Source organism: Salvia miltiorrhiza, chromosome 1 (assembly GCF_028751815.1).
Source record: "Salvia miltiorrhiza cultivar Shanhuang (shh) chromosome 1, IMPLAD_Smil_shh, whole genome shotgun sequence".
Taxonomy (NCBI): Eukaryota; Viridiplantae; Streptophyta; class Magnoliopsida; order Lamiales; family Lamiaceae; genus Salvia; species Salvia miltiorrhiza.
The window spans coordinates 47,738,896-47,759,884 of NC_080387.1; the positions used below are offsets into that span (position 1 = coordinate 47,738,896).

At 40.7% G+C, this 20,989-nt stretch overlaps 3 protein-coding genes across 6 annotated transcripts; 1 reads left to right on the forward strand and 2 right to left on the reverse strand.

The window, feature by feature from the left end:
* The first annotated feature begins 692 nt into the window (after positions 1 to 692).
* On the forward strand, positions 693 to 11,866 carry LOC130988029 (uncharacterized). The gene is made up of 11 exons (XM_057911779.1): positions 693 to 1,713; positions 3,151 to 3,427; positions 3,679 to 3,864; positions 4,298 to 4,450; positions 4,540 to 4,977; positions 5,248 to 7,458; positions 8,341 to 8,501; positions 8,597 to 8,752; positions 9,711 to 9,945; positions 10,594 to 10,907; positions 11,092 to 11,866. The coding sequence occupies exons 1-11, from the start codon at positions 959 to 961 to the stop codon at positions 11,396 to 11,398; spliced, it is 5,193 nt and encodes a 1,730-aa protein (XP_057767762.1). The 5' UTR covers positions 693 to 958; the 3' UTR covers positions 11,399 to 11,866.
* LOC130988062 (pectinesterase-like) lies at positions 11,762 to 13,952 on the reverse strand. The gene is made up of 2 exons (XM_057911826.1): positions 12,714 to 13,952; positions 11,762 to 12,636 (listed from the first exon to the last, which is right to left on the reverse strand). Exons 1-2 carry the CDS (start codon positions 13,648 to 13,650, stop codon positions 11,948 to 11,950), a joined length of 1,626 nt encoding a protein of 541 aa, XP_057767809.1. The 5' UTR covers positions 13,651 to 13,952; the 3' UTR covers positions 11,762 to 11,947.
* Positions 13,953 to 14,088: 136 nt separating this feature from the next.
* On the reverse strand, positions 14,089 to 19,186 carry LOC130988039 (sucrose synthase). 4 transcript variants are annotated; one of them, XM_057911788.1, is made up of 12 exons: positions 18,231 to 19,186; positions 17,440 to 17,551; positions 17,073 to 17,351; positions 16,825 to 17,017; positions 16,317 to 16,748; positions 16,056 to 16,229; positions 15,867 to 15,983; positions 15,619 to 15,785; positions 15,304 to 15,528; positions 14,647 to 15,210; positions 14,415 to 14,553; positions 14,089 to 14,340 (listed from the first exon to the last, which is right to left on the reverse strand). In XM_057911788.1, exons 2-12 carry the CDS (start codon positions 17,535 to 17,537, stop codon positions 14,311 to 14,313), a joined length of 2,418 nt encoding a protein of 805 aa, XP_057767771.1. In that variant the 5' UTR covers positions 17,538 to 17,551; positions 18,231 to 19,186; the 3' UTR covers positions 14,089 to 14,310. The 4 variants fall into 4 exon arrangements, with proteins under 4 accessions (XP_057767771.1, XP_057767779.1, XP_057767797.1 ...); XM_057911796.1 differs by having other exon boundaries at positions 17,706 to 19,186; XM_057911814.1 differs by lacking the exon at positions 18,231 to 19,186 and adding an exon at positions 17,895 to 18,078.
* Between the last annotated feature and the right edge of the window lie 1,803 nt (positions 19,187 to 20,989).

The following is a 20,989-nucleotide window of genomic DNA, read 5'->3' on the forward strand; positions in this document are numbered from 1 at the left end:
CCGACCGAACAGCCGCCACCCATTCTCTTCTCTTCTCCGACAGATCTGGTTCTAGTGGCTAGGGTTTGCAGGGCGGCAGAGCTGGGGGCTAGGGGCTAGTGTTTGCAAGCGTTCGATTTTGGGTTCGATTATCTCTTGGTTTGATTTGCAATTCTGCCAATTCTGGGTTCGACAGCCGCCACCCATCTCCTCGCCCCAATTCTGGTTTGATTTTGAGTTCGATTATCTCTTGGGTTCGACAGCCGCCACCCATCTCCTCGCCCCAATTCTGCCACCGCCTCCCTCCTCCGCCAACGTCCGTGGCCGGCGTCACTGCTATTGTTTGTGGGTTCGATTATCTCTTGGTTTGATTTGCAATTGTTTCTGGGTTCGATTTGCAATTGTTTATGGGTTCGATTTTTCAATTTTTGAATCAGTTTCTGCAATCCTCTATTTGCAATTGTTTATGGGTTCGATTTTCAGCGGCATAGCAGAGGGAATCGACGGTCGTGGTCGACGGCGGCGGCGGCGCTGGTGGTCGGCGGTGGTCGGAGCAGATGAGAGAGAGAGAGTTGAGGTTTAATAAAGACATTAATCAACTATACTAATAGTGGTGGGCCACAATACTTTAACAACTAATCTACCTTTCCTTAATCTCCGTGCCCAAAAGACCTAGGTCTTTATTAATGGGACGGAGGGAGTATCTTCTTAATATATTTTTCAATATATTATAGAGTATAAAATAGATTATAGATTTCAATTTTCAACAAGTCTTTTTCAAATAGAAGACACCAGATCCGAGGCACCGAACTCCACAAGCTTGGATTCGGACAATCCAGAACTTGCCAAACGGAAGGAACCGCACAGTACGTAACTGCAGACACCGCGCCAAAATTCTCAACCGTCAAAACGAACCACTCATCATGAACACTCTCCACCGCCACCACCTCCTCCGCCGCTGATCACCGCCGCAGCTGCTATGACCCTGGCGTCCAGACAGGCCGTATTCCTCCTCCCACCTTCGTCTCTCCACCGACATGGCATACCGCCATGCCAGCACCGCCGTGCATGGAAGCGCCGCCGTCTCAAGCCCCCCACCGTCCACAGCGAGTTCAATCCCGCGCCACCGCCTCTCGATAATTTCTTCCAAGGCTTGCTCTCCCAGCTCCCCTCTGTTAATTCGCTTGATTTAATCGCCCCGGCAGTCGGCTTCACCTCCGGCATCGCTTTATTTCTATCTTCTAAAACCCCTAAATTGCTTCCTAGCCCTACATCGAGTTCTGATATTGGGGAATGGATCCTGTTCACCAGTCCGACGCCGTTTAATCGGTTCGTGACGTTGCGGTGTCCGTCTATTGATTTCCCTGAGAACGAATTAATGGAAAATGTGAGCGAGAAGCTTGTGAAAGAGGACAGGCATTATGTGAAACTGAACAGCGGGAGAATAATTCAGCCGGTCGAGAGTAGTGATGGAAGCGAAGATGAGAAATTGGTGTATCAGAGGCTCTGTGTTGGCACAGAGGATGGCGGAGTCCTCTCGTTGGATTGGCCAGCTAACTTGGACTTGGAGGAGGAGCGAGGGTTCGATACCACGGCGTTGATTGTTCCAGGGACGGTGGAGGGGAGCAGCGAGAGGAAAATTAGGGCTTTCGTGTGCGATTGCTTGAGGAGAGGTGTTTTTCCCCTGGTCATGAATCCAAGAGGTTGTGCTGCCTCGCCATTGACCACTCCACGGTTAGCATCTCCCACATAATTTCAACTGATAATGTTATATTCGTCTGTTTATATGCTTTTCCATTTCGGTTTCTGTACATTGAATACAAATCCAAATGCAGGATCTTGGTACTCGAAGGCGAGCTTTACTGTAGTAGCTTGTTTTTACCATTTCTACTTCTATTTGGGTACATCAAGTAGGAATCTCATAGGCCACATTTTAGTAGGTTAAGGCTGAACTTGATCAAGATTACTGTAGTAGCTTGTTTCAAACCTGAGTTGTGCCTGTGGCTGTTTGTTAATTGTACATGATTTTTTTTTTTCTTTTTTTCTGACTTTGCTTCCGCGTTTTTTGTTTTGTTTTTGCCTCCATGAAAGCTGTCCACTACTGATTCTCATGCAACAAACTGTCCGTGTTTATTTTAATTTGTGCTTTGCTTCTTCCCAACTGTAGTACTTGATGTGAAAATTTTACATGGAGTAGCTGATGCAATTACTTAGGTTTTGTTCATCCGCAAGTCATAAATTCTGTCTTGGCTTGTCAATGGATAATAATGAGCTGGATGGTATGAAAGCTAGAATGGGAGCTTCTCTGACATACTTATTTAGTACCTAATGTTTGTCGGGGAAGTCCTACCACTGGGATATTTCTCGCACAGATAACTGTTCACCAAAGAAAGGGTTGAGGAAAAACTGGAGAATCTAAATGGATCATGTGAATAACTGTAAGGCTGCGTTTACTTTGATGGATAAATTTATCCATAGAAAAGGATGGATAACACAAATTTATGCCTTTAAATGTCTCCTTCCTTTTCCAACATTTGACACAAAAGAGATGCTCACCATTTTTTCTTCCTTATTTTCACTTCAAGGATGGATAATATTATCACACCAAAAATGGAGGGATAATATTATCCATCTTTGAAGTGAAAATAAGGAAGGAAAAATGGTGAGCATCTCTTTTGTGTCAAATGTTGGAAAAGGAATGAGACATTTAAAGGCATAAATTTGTGTTATCCATCCTTTTCCATAGATAAATTTATCCATCAAAGTAAACGCAGCCTAAAAGAGTAGTCTAGTGCTTGGTTTGTCTGAGCTGTCAACCAGTTCTGTCCTTTTCGATTATGTACTATTATAAATAAGAGATAGATAATGACTTTGTTGGTTGACAGCACTTTCTACCACTCACTAGTCACTTCTCTCATTCAAGAAGTCTAGAGATTCCCTTGTATTAATCTGTACGTGTTGGGTGGTATGGTGGTTTCCCTGGTAATAAGCATATAATTGCTTAATTTTTTATTGTAGAAGAAGTTACATCCAAAATAAATACTTGTTTTTGATGGATGCTGTTGGGTGAAACACATATAAAAATGATAATCATTTAGTTTCCTGAAGATACGTTCATTCATGGGCTCGCAAAAAAGCTGATAGTAGGATTCTATAACTACATTTATGTAGGTTATTTACAGCTGCTGATAGTGATGATATCTCCATAGCTGTTCAGTTCATAACCAAGAGAAGGCCGTGGACAACATTAATGGCAGTTGGCTGGGAGTATGGTGCAAACATGTTGACGAAGTACTTGGCAGAACTTGGAGAGCGAACACCTCTTACAGCTGCAATATGCATAGACAATCCTTTTGACTTAGAGGAAGCCACAAGGTCCTCTGTCTACCATCCAGATTATGATCAGAGGCAAACAAACGGCTTGATTAAGATACTTCAATGTAACAAGGTTGTTTCATCTATAATCACTGCCTCACACCCTTTTCTCTAGTATACTTCTTAGGATCATGCTTGTCTTGGAGGAGAGTTATCATGCCAATAAAAGAGATTTCTATGAGTCAATTTTAAAATTCAAGAATCTAATGCATTAAGTCTTTTTTAACCTTGAAACTAATCATTAAGAATCATTACAATTTCATCATCTGTCCCTATGTATTTTTTTTGTCTCTTTGTTCATGTAACTATTGACTCTATACTCAGGAATTATTTCAAGGCCGAGGTAAAGGATTTGACGTTGAAAAAGCATTGTCGGCCTCATCTGTTCGGGATTTTGAGAAAGCAATTTCTATGGTTTCTTATGGATTTGATACCATTGAAGACTTCTATGCAAAATCAAGCACACGAGATGTGATCAACAAAGTGAAAGTTCCTGTTCTGTTTATACAGGTTTTATTTCCTTACTCTGATACTACTTTATGTTGCTAATAAATTTCTGTATGAGGTTGCTCTATTAGTAATTGGCTGTTATATACCAATGGTGCACCTGAGAGTCCCGTGCAGCATCTGAAACGACTCACATATAGGGAAAAACATGGTTGGATACTTGGCAGATGTGGTTCATCATATATGTTCTGGAAATGCTTGGATACTTGGCAGATGTGCTCTATGAATAAGAAATACTGATGTGGTTCATCATATATGTTCTGGAAATTTCTTAACTTATGCTTTCATAAATTAGCAGTAACTGGTCAAGGAATGATAACCATTAGCACCTCTTTGCATGTGCTGCAAATAATTTATGCGAAATGTCTCGGTGACAAATCAAATGTATTTTTCTTTTCTTTAACATTTGACGGTGGTGCTTGTGATTGATTCACAGAATGATGACACAAAAGTCCCATTCTTCTCTATCCCACGGAGTTTGATAGCAGAGAATCCATATACAAGCCTTCTTCTGTGTTCTTATAAGCCATCTAGAAAAATTATGAATGAAAGGCAAACGTTTTCTTGGTGCCAGCACCTAGCATTGGAGGTAAATATGTTCTGAGAATTTGTATTCAAATGTTGTTACAACAATATTTTGATATGCACTGACTTTATGGCCAAAATGCTCACCTTCAGTGGCTTTCAGCTGTGGAGCTTGGACTTCTAAAAGGTCGGCATCCACTTCTCAAAGATGTTGATGTCACTATAAATCCATCGAAGGGTTTAGCATTGGTAGAAGGCAGAGCTTCTCCTAAAAGGGGAGGAGTTGGTGGAGTCTTGAATCTTACTAATGGGGGTTCTACAAATCCTCAATTGGAGATGTTAAAGGTAAATGGTACAGCCACGAGAGCTCAATTAGGATCCAACAAAGATATAGGAGAGCTGCATATCAAAGGATTGCAACTAGAGGACAACAATGTGGGGAAACGATCTGATGCTGCTGTCAACCCAACCACAGAGGGAGTAAACTCTTCTGAAGTTGAAAGAGGACAAGTACTACAGACTGCAGAAGTGATCATGAACATGCTTGATGTTACTATGCCCGAAACTCTGTCAGATGAACAGAAGAAAAAGGTATGTCCTGCATCGTTTGAGCTTAGTACTGTGTCGGTAAGGCATTTTTGGCTATTTTGTAGAGGTGAGATAAGAGCTATATACATTTCAGTTTCTTTGGTCTTGGCCACTCGTAAATAGTTTTTTTCTCTTCTATTGAAACTTACAAATAGAAATTACATGTACAAGTAATTGTGGTGTTAATAATCAGAGAGAAACCGTAATGAAAGCTTTTTTTAAGTGTGTGCAAAAATGTTCCAAGATTTAGAGGATCATTTGAACTATCTGCAGGTTTTTAATGCGGTGGGTAAAGGAGAAACCGTAATGAAAGCTTTGCAAGATGCTGTTCCTGATGATGTTAGAGGAAAGCTCACAACTGCTGTTTCGGGTATTCTGCAGAGTCGAGGATCTGATTTAAATTTTGATAAATTATTAAAGCTAGGACGTAATAGTAAGGAGGCACCAAAATTAGACCCGAAGGTACTTGAAAAAGCAATTCTTGGTGAAGATGTCCAGTCTTTGGACCAAAAGAAGAGGACTAATGGCTTTGAAGATGGTTCCTCTAGTGTCGACCATAGCCCTGACATGTCTCCTAAGGATATGGAATCAGATGAACAGGCATCAAAGATTTCAGAGAAAGAGAGTGACCCCATTCCTGATTTGGGTAAGGGGTCCCATGATGAGATGGGAAATTCTAATGAGTCTCGTGATAATACAGTCGAAATTTCTGATAGGGAAATTATGGCAGAAGTAAATCCAAAACAAGATTCTTCCAGCTTGTTTGATGGGCCTGATGGAGCAGGGGATATTCTTGATCAAAAAAAATTGGAAGGCGAAACTTGTAAAGGTCAATCAGACCCAACAATCGAAAATAATGAGCCGAAAAGTGACGTTTCAAATGATCATAAATCTGAACCCTCTAACACAGAGGAAAAATCTTCAGCTCCATCCCCCACTTCTGAGACACCTGTTATGGAAAATGAAGCAGAAAACAGTCAGGGGAAGGAAGAAAAAGATCCAATATCTGCTTTAAGCCCAAATATGAGTGATGCATCAACCTTCAGTGTCTCTCGGGCATTTGATGCATTAACAGGATTTGATGATTCGACCCAAGTTGCCGTTAATAATGTATTCAATGTAATTGAGGGCATGATTGATCAGTTGGAGGAGAAAAAGGACAATGTGGTAGATGAAGTCAAGAACACAAAAACTAAAAGTGAAGTTAATGGAGTAGATGAGGTGAAGGAATTTAGTGAAGGCTCCGTGTCTAAGAATCATCTGCCACAGGATGACCCCAGATCTTCAGGGACAAGTGATGTCAATGAAAGCCTGCAGTCTGGCAATTCAGATGGTTCTACTTTGCAAGATAAAGAATACTCTGGGGACATACATGAAGGACAGCATCATGAACATGGTGCATACAACCATAATAGTACTGATATAACTAATACAAGGAGCCAGGTTAAGACCGAAAGTGAAATCAGTCTTTTGCCTGCATCCGGAGAACTTCCAACTGAAAATTTTGTGACAGATTTGAATAGGAATTCAGAAAGGATTCCTATAGTTTTAACTAAATTTCCATATGGTGATCCACTTTACATAGAGTGCCTCAAGACATATCTTTCTTTGAAGATGAAAAGCGCAAAGCCTCTAGGTGTGAATAAACCAGCATTATATTTAGACTACATCGCTGAAGAAGGTCAGTGGAAGATTTTAGAGCAAACTGAAACTGATACTGATTACAGAGAAGATAAGACTGACAGCCGACCACGATCTAAGAGTAGTGATAATACTATTGAACCATCTTACGTGATACTAGATTCTGGTCAATCCGAGGACCCAAATGAAGAACTTGGGAAGGGTACTGTCAGCAACAATGCTGAATTCGATGAGGCCAAATTTGATGGTTCCACGCCTCTCATCAAAAGTCTCATATTGGAATGTTTAGAAGTTGAAGTTGGACGTAGAGTCAGTGCTTTTGATCTGGAAGATCTGGAACTCAAACTTGCTAGAGAAATGGAGTATGTTGCCAATGCTGTATCTATGGTAGCAGGGAAAGGCATGCATCATATGGATAAGTGGAACGATAACCTTCTAGGGAAACTTGGCATTCTTGATGGAGAGAACGTAGTAAGAGCTATTTCATCTGCTGTTGAGGACACAGAATATTTGAGAACAGTATTGCCAATTGGTGTTATCGTAGGGTCTAGTTTAGCTGCACTGAGAAAGTTCTTTGATGTGGCAGCAGTGAATAGTGATGATGAACAGAATTTGGCTATTGATCAGGTTGATAAACCAACAGAGAGGCTTCTTCCAGTTGGTGAAAAGGAGGGTAGGCAAAGGCCCTTAAGGGAAAAACAAAATAGAGATAAATTCACCAGTTATATCGATGAAGAAACTGATGTTGATGATGATGGTGATATTGATCTTGGAAATTCTAAAGTTATAATGGGTGCTGTTACAGCTGCTCTGGGGGCATCTGCTTTAATTGCTCATCAGCATGTAAGATAACTTTCTTTGACTATTCATCATCTGACAAATATTTGTTTGTACATTATAATTTCTTCTTCTGAGTCAATTTATGGGCTTCTTGATCATTTAAGGCTTTGCATACCATCATTTTCTTCTAACTCCCTGCTGGTGTATGAACTGCCTTTTAACTAGTGGAGGCTAACTGAACACTTGCGTGTTTGGCAACATGACAACTTCTGCTATAGAACTTAATTTTATTAGATCAATCCTCCACTTTATTGATGACAATCCATTCAACACATGAAGGCCTTTAGTTCTTGCCTTCCCTCAAATGGCTATGCTCAATATGATTTGTAAAAACGAAAATTTGATGCTTTGGATTTATTCTATGATTACTGGATACTACCACTTCCACTGGATCTAATTTGCTCCAACTGTTATTTATAGTTGTGGGACTAATAATCTATCTTGCAATTGTCCATATTTTGAGAAAGTCCGGAATGGTGCTGCTTTTTTTGTATTTAACATGCAAAGACCGTCACTGATTTTGCTGGATTGTGGGTTTCGCTACCTCTATATAAGTTGTACTCCCTCCGTCCACGAAATGAGTATCCATTTCGGGACGGCACGGGTTTTAAGAAATGTATTGAGTGTGGTGTAAGTGGAATAAGGGTCCCACTTTTTGAGAGTATTAATTAAAGGGTTATGTGGGGTACACTTGCCAAAAAGGGAAATGGGTACTCATTTTGTGAATGGACTAAAAAAGGAAATATGGGTACTCATTTCGTGGACGGAGGGAGTATAACTTATGCATGTGTAATTGCATTGAGTGAATGCTTACAGTATTACCCTTTTGAGTTGCTTAATTTTACAATATGCTTTAGAGTACTGAAATTGTCAAGATCTTTGAAGGAATCCCTGAATGAGGAAGAACAGAGCAGAGGATCTTTCAAGCCTGAGGAAATGCATGAGAAAACCCACAACAATATAGTGACGAGCCTTGCGGAGAAAGCAATGTCTGTTGCTAGTCCCGTGGTGCCTATGAAGGAAGATGGTGGAGTTGATCATGATAGGTTTGGTTTGCTTACTTTCTTCTACATACAATGCTTGTTCTTTGAGTTACTTTCTTTCTGGTCAAAGATGTTGAACTCTAGCATCCGTGAAATAGGATTGTATCCATGCTTGCTGAACTGGGACAGAGGGGAGGTATGTTAAGGCTTATTGGAAAAGTTGCTTTACTTTGGGGTGGAATACGTGGGGCTATGAGTTTAATTGACAAGCTCATCTCATTTCTGCGCCTTTCAGAGCGTCCATTGCTACAAAGGTGAACTGTATAACTGCTTTTTGGATAGATATGGTGTCTTCATAATTTGGATTATTTATTCATGTGTTAATTCCTTGAATTTGTAACATCATCTCATATCTACATGCTGGAAGTTTTTGGAATTCTGAAGCAATTCTGTTTCCTTAAATGTGCCCTTTCAAGTGGACATTGTTGTATATTTCTGTGTAATTAGGTTTCCTTGTATATCTAATTATTTTGGTATTAGATTGTAACCTAGTTCTCTACTCTCTACTTGTGAGTTGTAAATATACTACACATATTTTCTCCCCAATACATGTCTCTCTCTTATGCTTCTCTACATACATTTATTACAATGCTCTAGTAGTATCTGAAAAACTATCCAGAGTAAATTTATGTCACATCATTGTCATCCATAATAAGAATTCATATCTTCAAGATTGTCACATTCCACTTGTATATGTACTGTGATGCATGGATATGTACTGATTGTTTTGCGGGTTGTACCATTCAGCTTTGTTGTGGGGCCATTAAGATGATTTTTGCGATCAGTTACAATTTTTATATTGCTGTGATATATGATATGTATGATATATGATATATGATAATCCTTTTAGATATTATTTAAAATTTCCAACATGAGATAGTTATTTTACAAAAGAAAATGAACCATGTTGGTATGTGCTGGATGCATATATGTGAGAAAATTTGCAGTGCTTTTAGGGATTCCTATGTTTGGAAAAGGCTTTGTTATTAAATTATAAATACACCAAGTAGCACCTATACAATGCACAGAAGGAACGTCATTAGAGCTCATCTTGTGAATATCTATTTGATACCTTACTATATAAGTCCACATCAAATTAATGATTTGCTATGGAAAATGAAACATATTGTTGCATACTTGAAACATATATCTAACTCAATTTAAATTTTTTCTAATAGAAGTATCTGACATTTCCTGCTCTTGTTAATACAGGATCCTTGGCTTTGTCTTTATGGTGCTGCTTCTATGGTCACCTGTTGTTCTTCCTCTGCTTCCAACACTCATTCAAAGCTGGGCAACAAATAACCCCTTTAAAATTGTCGAGTTTGCTTGCATTGCTGGCCTCTATATCTCCACTATGGGCATGATTACACTTTGGGGCAGAAGAGTTCGCAAGTATGACGATCCTCTTATGCAATATGGGTTTGATTTGGCTTCACTGCCAAAGGTATGGATTCAACATCATGAAATCTCCCTATATTACAAGTATGAAGATGGTGCCATTGCCCAAAAACTGATCTCATATTAGTTTGTGATGGATTTATAGCTAGTATTATTGAATGCTTTCCATTAAGTCTGAAGCTCGAAGATTTCCTGGGTTTCCTGTTCTTCTACTTCTCGTCAGCTTGTTATCTGGATAGAAGCCACATATATAGGAAATTGTGCACTTTTATTTTCCATATATATAGTTTTATGTTCTTTTTTTTACCTGATTTGGTACAATTCTACCCCTTGTTTTTATCAGAGAAGGTTTATCTGATCAACTTTCTTGCTTGAATAGTTAGTGGGACAAGTTCAGATGGAACCATACTAAAATTGTGTAACTTGAAGTGCTTTTTACCCGAACCCTGATGATAATTCCTCTTGCTCAATGCTGACAGTCATCATAACCACTTCATGTCTGGATATAGTATTGAAGAGGAAAGAGGGAGTGGGGCGTGATAATGTTTAGTGGCGCCTGACACCCTTTCTTTTGATTCTTCCTGTCTGCAGTCGTTTTGAGAATAAAATTTGTTGAACACGTTCGTTTTGAGTTTATTAACGTTTACTGTATTGGTTATGTAGTTTAACAGTGTGGTGACTGTTGTGCCTGCAGTTGCAGAATTTTCTGAAGGGTCTGGCTGGTGGAGCCGTCCTTGTTACACTGATACATACTGTCAACACATCACTTGGTTGTGGATATCTGCATTGGCCAACCACTCTGTCTTTGGTATCTTCAGATCCTGTTGCATCAGTGAAAGCATATGGACAGATGCTTCTGCTGATTGTTAGAGGGGTTGCAACAGCGACTGTCATTGCAGCTGTGGAGGAATTGCTCTTCCGGTCATGGTTGCCCCAAGAAATTGCCGCTGACTTTGGATTTCACCGTGGAGTACTTATCTCAGGACTTTTGTTTGCTTTATCTCAAAGGTAGATGTCTTCATGGTTCACAGTGCATCCTATTCACCGTTGATAACGACTAACATATCTCACCAACCAAGATAAGCATTTGTGGCGGCTACTTTATTATATGCGTTTGTAACTCTATTTCCCTTGCACTTCTAGACTTGATTATTGTTAGTATTTCTGAAGCTGCTTATGATTTGATTCTTAGGTCAATATTGGAGATTCCCGGGCTATGGTTGTTATCCATATGTCTATCAGGAACTCGGCAAAGAAGTCAAGGAAGCCTCTCACTACCAATTGGGCTCCGTGCAGGGATAGTGGCTTCTAATTTCATCCTAAGAACTGGTGGTTTCCTCTCATATCGATCTACTTTTCCTCTATGGATCGCCGGAGTCCGCCCTTTTAAACCATTTAGCGGAGTTGTCGGCTTCGCCTTCGCATTGGTTTTGGTAGCTATTTTCTATCCTAAACAGCCACTTCATAAGGAAACAGAAACCAGACACATCAAAGAGTAAATCTCCTCTCACTTTTTGCTCACGCACAAGCAATCTTTCAAATGCATGCTGCTCCCAAAGTGCCGGGCCAGCAAATGAAGCTGAATACTGCTCAAACGCAGTGAAGACGATACTGCTTCATACTTTCTCGCAGCACTCGTAAAATTGTTGGAATCTGTAGCTGGGATGATTGCAGTTGTATGTTCGACCAGTTTTGAGCAGGAAAGGGTACGTGAAACGTCGTTCCCACGATATATACTTGTATAAGTACGTAAATTTCTATTAGTTTATACATGCTATACACACCCTTCTTTAGCTAGTTTTGGAAGGCCAGAAAAAATTGTGCTTTTTTGTCATATATGCATAGGCTAGCTAGGGATCTTCTTTTCTGGTAAATTCTTCACTGTAATAGAAATTGTAATTACATCAACAATTGTATGTTTTTACAAACCAAGCAATGAAGAGGGAGAAGTGTTGGCTAGCTTATAATCATGAGACCCTTGCAAGAAGCACAACTCTCCACATTTACATTGCAAAAACATCTACATCTACTGCACAATTTGGTCCAATTCAACCAAAGATTGGTATCACAGTAGACTCTAACCAGTCATCTTCTCCATGCAAGAACTCTGCAACTGTAAACTGCTTCACCATTTCCACAGTGCAGTTGTTTCGATATCCAGCCCAGGAGATGCGACGCCTCATAGCTGCACCGGGTCCATAATTCCTGCACTCGACGTACTCCACAGTATCGGCATTGCTATACTGAGGCCATTCCAGCCAACCTCGAGGGTGTATCAGCTCTCCGAGATAGCTATTCCCAACGAAGACTCTCGAGTACTTCCTCCACGGCCTCCCTAGATATGTGGGGAAGTGCTTCCTCTCTGTGGAATTGAGCTCTGGCGCGGCCTCTATGGTGCACTTGTGCAGGCTGATCCCGGTGTTCTGGTTGGGATCGTCTCTCCCTTGAGCTGTGATGGTGTTCCTCTGCCCCCTCAGCGGCCTCCGCACCAGTATCCTGCACTTGTTGAACACTGCTGCTGCGTTGCCAAAGATGAAGTCGATTGTCCCTTCAATTGTGCATTCCTGGTAGAGCTGGCGCAGTGAGTGGGCGTAGAGTGTGTCTTGGTAGGAGAGGATCCCACAGCGATAAAACGCAGCATTTGAGGTGACGCGTAAGGCCACCGCTTGGTGCTTCTCTGCCGCTGCGGTGTTCTCTATGGTTATATCTCTGGCTATGAACTTGTCCCCCACCACAGCTGTGTGAAATGAATAATGATTTAGTCTGATTTTTGAATATGCATTGATAGAGAGATGATGATAAACATAAACCTACTTAGTGTAGCTGATTCGAAAGTGGAAAATCCATCTGCTAAACTTCTTGAACCTGTGATGATTGTTGACTTCATTCCATCTCCAACCAACATGATGTTCATCTTCTCTCTTGGGATCACAACATTCTCTTTGTAAACCCCTGCATTGATCTTGATCACATAAGTTTTCTTGCTCATATTTGGTGCTGCTGCAACTGCCTCTCCAATGAGTCTGTACCTCCCACTTCCATCACGATCCACCACCACATTCGGCCTCGCACTCTTACTCTTTCGACGCGCCCATTCTCCTCCGCCGACCATCCTCTCCCCTTTCTTGATAGTTTCTCGGAAGCTGCTGCTGCTCTCAACATGCTTGATCAGTGCCAAGATGTTGCTGATCATGTGAGAAATCGGCGTCAATAACTTGTGCAGATAACGGCCGTTTCCTCTACTTCCAAGGGAGTGGACTTGTTCCAAATCCAAGAATCCGTTGATGCAGGTCTGCTCATTAGTCATGGCTGCGCTCAAAAGGGTGTTGATATTGGCGTATGATCGAGGCCGGGAAGAAGGGAGAGAGCTGAGCTCAGCCATGGCGGATTCGAGCTCGTAGAGCGTCTGATCGAGCAGCTCCACGCAATCTCGGGCGGCGCTCAAATCTTGATGAGCGGCGAAGTGATCGGCGACGCTGGTTCTTGCGGCCTGGACGCGCTTCACGGTTCGATCGATGGCGAATTCGATGACGTCGGTGGAGTTGCCGATGGCGGAGAGGGTGGAGCGGCAGAGGGCGGCGTAGAGGGTGTGGGAGCAGGCGTCGTTGATGAGTGAGAGAGAGCGGTTTCTTGGATGATTTGATGAGATGTGGAGGAGTAGAGATGCGAAGATGATGAGGGAGATGACCAGTGTGATCATTTTGATGCGTGTTTTGGTGAAATGAGGGATCATCATTCCTCTCCAATCCATCGGAGCTTTTGCTTACTCACAGCTTCTTCAATGGCGACTCATATCAACATCAACATTCAAAACACCGCGCGGGACCTTAGTGAAATGACGAAAAATGGCCTGCTCAATATTGCTTTCTTATTTATTACTACTATTTAATATTCAAATCAGTTAGTTAAACACATTTTTTCGAATGAAAACTATAAAATTCGTATATTAATGAAATGATTCAATTAGAGAATCAATTCTGATAATTGTATTTATGGCCGAAAAAAGAAATTAAATAAATGAAAAGCAAACAAATTAGAGTAAGTAAGGGTAGTGATGCAACTGGGAGGGAGGTGACAAGTCTTGCGCTTGCCTTGATAATTAGTAAATCACACTGCACACGTGACATGATACTTTAAATAACTTAGGGTTGATTTATACATGAATCTTGAGAAACTGCATCCAAAGATATCGCAGAGAAAAAAATCAAAAAGTTTATTTAATATACTGACATCCGAAGAATGTCGAAATTACACCTCAAACCAAAAAAGAAAATTAGAAATGGAGAGGGTCAATAGCCCCAATGATACACATCCAAATCATAAAACAAAAAAACAGCACAATCCGTTTGTAGCAGCAAAATGTGAGCTGAGCAGAGTTGCTGCTTCTTTATTTATCAAACTCCCGCCATATTTACTCAACAGCCATTGGAACAGCTTCAGCCTGAAAAAACACACACACACACAATAAGCCATTTCTTGTTACAAACAATCTCACTTCACTCCAAAAATACTTACCAATTTGCGATACTTGAGGGCATAGAACATCTCAAGGTAGCGCCTAATCTCCTGCCTATCCAGTTTCGACACGTACTTCCAGAACCCGTAAACCCCCGCCAGCGTCAGCAGCCTGCTCGAATATATCTGCCACGTGTACCTGCCAACAACACAACCCAATCCAATCATCATCATCAACAACCACTTCATCCAAAAAAACTAGTTAGTTAGGCCAAACAAAATTTGTCCCTACTTCTCCTCGATTCTCTGAAGGCCACCCGCGGAGATGGCGTCCCAGTGCTCCGGCTCCTTCTTGCACTTGTCGAAGAAGGCCACTAGCGTCTCCGCCACCTGCTCCCCGTTGTACGGGTCAATGTGGAAACCCGACTTCCCGTGCACGATGATCTCAGCTGGACCCCCGTGCAGGGTTGCAAAAGTCGGGAGGCCACACGTCATGGCCTCCACCACTGTCAGCCCAAAGGCCTCGTAGAAGGCGGGCTGCACGAAGGTCCCCCTCGTGTCAGCAATGCAGCGGTACAGCTCCCCATTCCTCACCCGGTTCATCTGGGACGAGATCCACCTGAACTGCCCGTTGAGCTTGTAGGTCTCAATCAGATCGTACATCTTCTTCATCTCGGCCTGCTCCTCCAAATCTTTCGATTCCTTCCTCCTGTCGCCACCAACTACAACAAGATTGGCCAACTCCCTCAGCTTCGGGCTCTTGGCATACAACTCCACTAGACCGGTTAGGTTCTTCACCCGGTCCAATCTTGCCATGGTGAAGATGATTGGCTTCTTCTTGTCTTTCAGCACACATCTACAAGACAAGAGACAAAAACAGACAGACGAGGTCTGAAATCAATTCAACACAATGATCAAGAGTGGTGGAGCATCGGCTTAAGCTTCTTACAGATGCTCCTCGTTTTCAACTTGGCTGAAGAGAAGCTCCTCAATCTCGGGGTGGAAGGCCGTGAGCCTCCTCTCCTTGTCCGTGTAGGGGAAGTAGACGCTCGTGTCAGCTCCGGGGGAGACGATGTTGAACTTGGGGTCGAACACGTTGATGCCATGGACCACACGGTACAATCCCGGCATCGTGAACGCCATGTGACTCTCGTATTGCCCCACGGTGTCCTTGCTGATGATCAAAGCACAAACACAAACTCAGCCTCATCATTCATCAAAAGGGATCAGATTAGCAGAGCATAAGACTCGAAAAAACGCAAACCTTCCAGCAATCTCTTGGAAGGTGCTGGTGATGATGAAATCGGTATGATTCATTGCATAAAGATCAGCAGTAAACTGGCATGAAAAGTGATACTTGTCATCGAAATTCTTCAGGTAGATATCGGAATCAGGGTATTTTGTTTTCTCCAACGCATGAGCAATCGTACACTGCAGAGGAACAAGCACATAACGGTCAAAAATCTCACACAACAAAATTGCAGATTTCACTTGAATTATAAAAGTATGCACCTGTGTGACTCCTAATTTGTGAGCCAGCAAGGAGGCAGCGAGGTTGCCCTCGCTGTAATTTCCGATGATCAAATCCGGCTTGCCTTGCAATTCCACGGCCATTTCTTTGGCGACATCCTACAAAACGAAGCATTCGTAAATAAACACACAAGGGAAGCATGTAAAGAAGAAGCAGTCGGTCTGTCTCACCTCGGTGAAGGTCTCCATGTAGGGCCACACCTCGAAACGAGAGATCCATTTGCGAACAATGCCCTTCTCTGTTCTGAAGGGGACTCGCAGAATATGCGAATGCTCAGCTCCAAACACCTTCTCGAGTCGCTGCCCGCAAGTGGTCCCGACCGCATCCGGGAGCAATCGAGTCACCTACACAACAACAACAACAACAACCATCATAAACCAACTGACAAAATACTCAACCAAAACCATTCAAGAAGAAATGTAACAACTAACAATGAGGATTCGAGGCGTGATGTCGAGGCCTTGCTGCTTGATCCGTTTGATCATCTCGCGCTCCAAGGCCGGGACTTGATCCAAGATGTAGACAACCTGGCCACCGGTGTCGGGGTAGCCTAAGACGTTCTCTTGAGCAAAGTAGCCGTGAGGCGAGAGAATGACGACATTGAAAACCATAGGAATCCTCCCGAGAAACTTCTCGAGAGTGCAGGAATCAGGGGCCTCGAGGAGGTCGAGGAGCATGGAGATCATCTCGGAGACGCGCTCTGCCGTGTCGCCCCACCCTCTCTCCAGTCCGATCTCCTGAAACTTGTGCTCGAACTCATCATACGCCGTCTCCGGAGCAAGGGTCGACAGATACTCCTCAGCCTTCCTCAGGACACTTTGCAGAGCATTCAGATTCTTTATTCTGTCGTTCACCATTATCGTCTGCACAATTGAAACAACACAATCATTCACCCTTACTTGAGAGATGAATTCAAATCAATATCGAAAACGAAGCTACCTTCCCCTTGTAGTTGTGCATGCGGAGGAAATCAAGCAGAGGGGTCATGCTGTCCCTGTCGTGGAACATCTTGGCGGAGAGATGCCTGTTGAGGAACTCCACTCCATTGCCAATCGATTTCGTCAGCGTAGGCTTCGGGAAGGAGGCCGTGAAGGGCTCAAAATCAAGCTCCAGCACGAAGTTTCCATTACCACTGCACCAAATCAATTTAGTATCTTAACAAAACAAAACAAAGTAAAGAAACGTACATTCCGTTGACAAGCTCCTCCTTGAAGTGGAGATAGTCGGACACACTGAGCTCCTCCACAACCAGTGCCTTCACATTCACACGGACGTACTCCCACACGCCGGGCCGCAGCCGGATCGCCAGAGCCACCCACGGCGGCTGCACGATCGCCTCCTGCGTGCTCTTCAGCACATCTTTGAAGGCGTGATCCTGCAGCTTCGCCTTGTCCGCGGGGCAGATCGCATCGAACTCAGCCAGAAGCTCATGAGGCTTCAGAATCCCTTTACCATGAGCTTCAATCCTGCAACATCAATTCACACATAAACATCAAAAATGATCAATCCATCAAACATTTTTTCAAACATGATCGCAGTCATTTTATATATTACCTCGATAGAAACAGCAGGATCTCGTTGCGGTGAGCAGCGAGCGTGGCGTCCAGGCGCTCGCGGAGGCTGTGGACGCGGGTCAGAACACGTTCCGCCATTGCAGATATTTCAACTGTAAGAAAAATGAGCAGATTAGAAACAGAGACTTATATCCGATAAGGATTGGGGTATTAAATAGGAAGCTAAACTAGTCAATAAGTGCTCTCTCCCCACTATTAAGCTTCGGACGAATCTAGAAGATCACCTCAGAAAAAAAATTTCTTTACCTAACACCTTGAATGTCCATGGCTAATCCACATGCTCCAATTTATAAGGCCTTTACGAAATCGAATACGGAAAGTGTATGCGTGCGTAACAAGAACTTTACACTCTGAATTTAATTCATATCCACTATTACCTATAAGTCTTATGGCAAGAAAATCAACATCCTTAACTGCCTCTAGATAAGATTTTACCTATAGCTTAATACTGAAAACCGGATTTATCATAATCGCACACTTTTAGAAATAACAAAATCTTGTTGCAGAGAGTTGAGGTAGTAATTGGAGAAAGTAAGAGAAAGAGAATCACTGCCCATTTTAGAAGACGATAAGATATAAGTTAACAAAATTAAGTTAGAGCAGCAAGATTTCATTTTGTTCATCACTTACAACTTTATGCAAGGTTACTGCAGTAAAAGTAGTTTCTTAAGCAAAAATATATTTGCGCACCGAAAAAATTGCATCCTTCTCTTCAGTGCAGTAAAAGAAAAAATAAAATAAAATGTGGAGACTTTTTCCCCTTTTTCTTACCTTACGCAACAGGAAAAATGAGCGAAAAGAGCCAATCGGAGCTCAGGATCAATGAACCAATGGGGAGAAAAAGGAGAAAATTATTTGGGGGAAAAAACAAAGAGACGTAACAAATGGGACACGATTGGACGAGCAAATGAAAGAGTTTTAGGTGTGATGGTGGAGAATGGAAAGCCAAGAAGGCCTATTTATATATGCAAAATAAGGTGCCATATTCCAAAACCACTATCTCTAAAAACTAGACACAGAAATGATGGTTTTGCAGTACAGTGAAGTCGGTGGGACTTCGCATTTCGTGAAAGGAGGGAAAATTCTCCCTCACCTTCTTGTAGTTGGGTGAATTTCTTTCAGTTTTTTTAATAAAAAGATCAAATCTTTTTTTTTTCAGGTAAAACCACTATGATTATCGTCACCAAACCTCTGCTGCTCGGAGGTTTTCAGTGGACCCATTTGTTTAATGATGTTTATATCCACTTTACTTCTTTTTGTTGATTAGATTATGTTTTGTTTATGTACTACTGTGGTTTATTTAATTCGTCAAGATGGATTTGTTTGTATATCTTTTTCTGACTCACGACGTTCTTCATTACTTTACTGATACACACACATTCGCGTGTTGGTGTGTGTGTGTGGATACGATGGGCTTTGAGAAATTTCAAAGTTTTATGTAGCCTTTGACTGCAATGCCGACCTTGTGCTGATATTTGCTCGTGTATCTTGGCGCGTATTTCAGTAGAAGACAAGGGTATAAATGTAATTTACCAGAGTTCGGTTTCGATTTTCTGGTTTCTTGTCCCCAAGGATACAACTTTCTACTCCCTCCGTCCACCAATTAAAGGCCTATATGAAAAAACACGGGTTTTAAGAAAAAATGTATTTTTATTAGTTGAGTGGAGAAAGGGTCCCACTTTTTTGTAAAGAATCTTTGACTTTTTTGATTAAATAATAAATAAAAATTTACCAAAAATAGGTAGGCCTTGTTTTTGTGGACAGACAAAAAAGGCAAGTAGGCCTTGAATTGGTGGACGGATGGAGTATTTTTCTTTAAGGACCTTTCTGTCCTTTTCAAATAATTTATACTCTCTCATCCTAAATACTTGTCGTTTTAAATTTTTAATGTTTGTTCAATTATTAATCAAAAACCATTGTATCCATACTAATCTTATTTAATGATAAAGTTTCACAATAATTAACTTTGCTCACTAATGTGTAACCTTAAGTCTTGCTCTTCTTATTGGTTTCAAAAAAAAAAGTCTTGTTTATGCTGCAAGGAGTTTTCGTATCAACACAAAATTTAATTTAAAGTAAACAAAATCTAGTTTAAAGTATTAAAAAAAATCAAATTAAGGAAATTAACTCTTGATTTTCTTCACCAGGAGTTTCATATCAACAAAAAGTCTGATTTAGTTAAGGAAATTAATTCTTGATTTTCTTCTGCAGTTTCTGTCGAAAGTTTTCTTGTAACAAAAGTTCGATTTGGAGCAAAAATATGAAATTAAAGAGGGAATTAAGAATGAATTTAACGTAAAAAAATGTATAACTCCATTTGATGGATTGCATCAAAATGCACAAGCTTTAATTAATTCGATTCTAGTTTTGCACATCAACTATAAATTTAGCTTCTAAATGTTATAACTTTTAATTATTCTAATTTTTTGTATGTTAGTCAATTTTCGATGAATTAATATCACCGTAGCTAGATGAAGTGGATAAATTAATATCCTCGTAGCTAGATGAAATGATAATTTAATGCCATAGTGACTAGTTAGAGTGACATATACATCCAACTACATCATTTAATACATCAACTGGTTAATTCATACAAATATGTTAGACGTCCATCTCACCATTTATTTGGAATAATTGACAATCGTGTGATTAATCGAATGATTAAAGTTCATGTATTTGACGCATAATTTTTAATTTATGTGTAAAACAATAATTTGATGAAAATTTATGTACTTAATCACACATACCCCTTTTATAAGCTCAATTAAAAAAAAAGTGTCAATTTAACGTGGTTTTAAACTTACGTGGCATTTCCCCTTAAAAGAAACACTTACTTAGCTTTCAATTGTAAATGTGATTTTCCATGTCAAATTCCCGACAATCCTACTTAGCTTTCAAATACCAAAAACTTTATTTAAATCGAGTAGTTTGTAATATAGTTACAAAAATAATAATGATAATATATGTTTATCTTTTAACCATTTAATAATTATAAGTCATAGTGATATTCTTAATTTGTGTGAGGAAAATCAATTACTATACACTAATATCGTTAAAGCATATATTACGAACCATATACTGTTTATTAATTTTTAACAAATTTATTTATACATCAAACAAATAAAGAACGATGACTTTTTGCATTAATAATGAGGTCCAACATTCACAGGTCCTCTTCCCCGAGTCAAAAAAAATTAGTACATGAAGTATTTATGTTTCTACTGTGACAATTCAAATTGTGAAATTGAGAAATGAAATAAACTCTAAATAAAAACACAAACAATGAGATTATAATTAAAAGAAAATCATAAAAAGCAAAGAAGAAGTGTGATTTCGTGATGGATGAATGGCCAAAACATTCTTATGTTGAATGGTAAACTGGTAATTAGTTCTAGAAGTTGAATATATATAATTATATATATATAGGGAGTGGATCACGTAGATCCACTCCCTTATACTAGTATATACTCCCTTCGTCACGGCTTTTGGTATCCAATTGAGAACGGCACGGGTTTTAATAAAGTGATTGA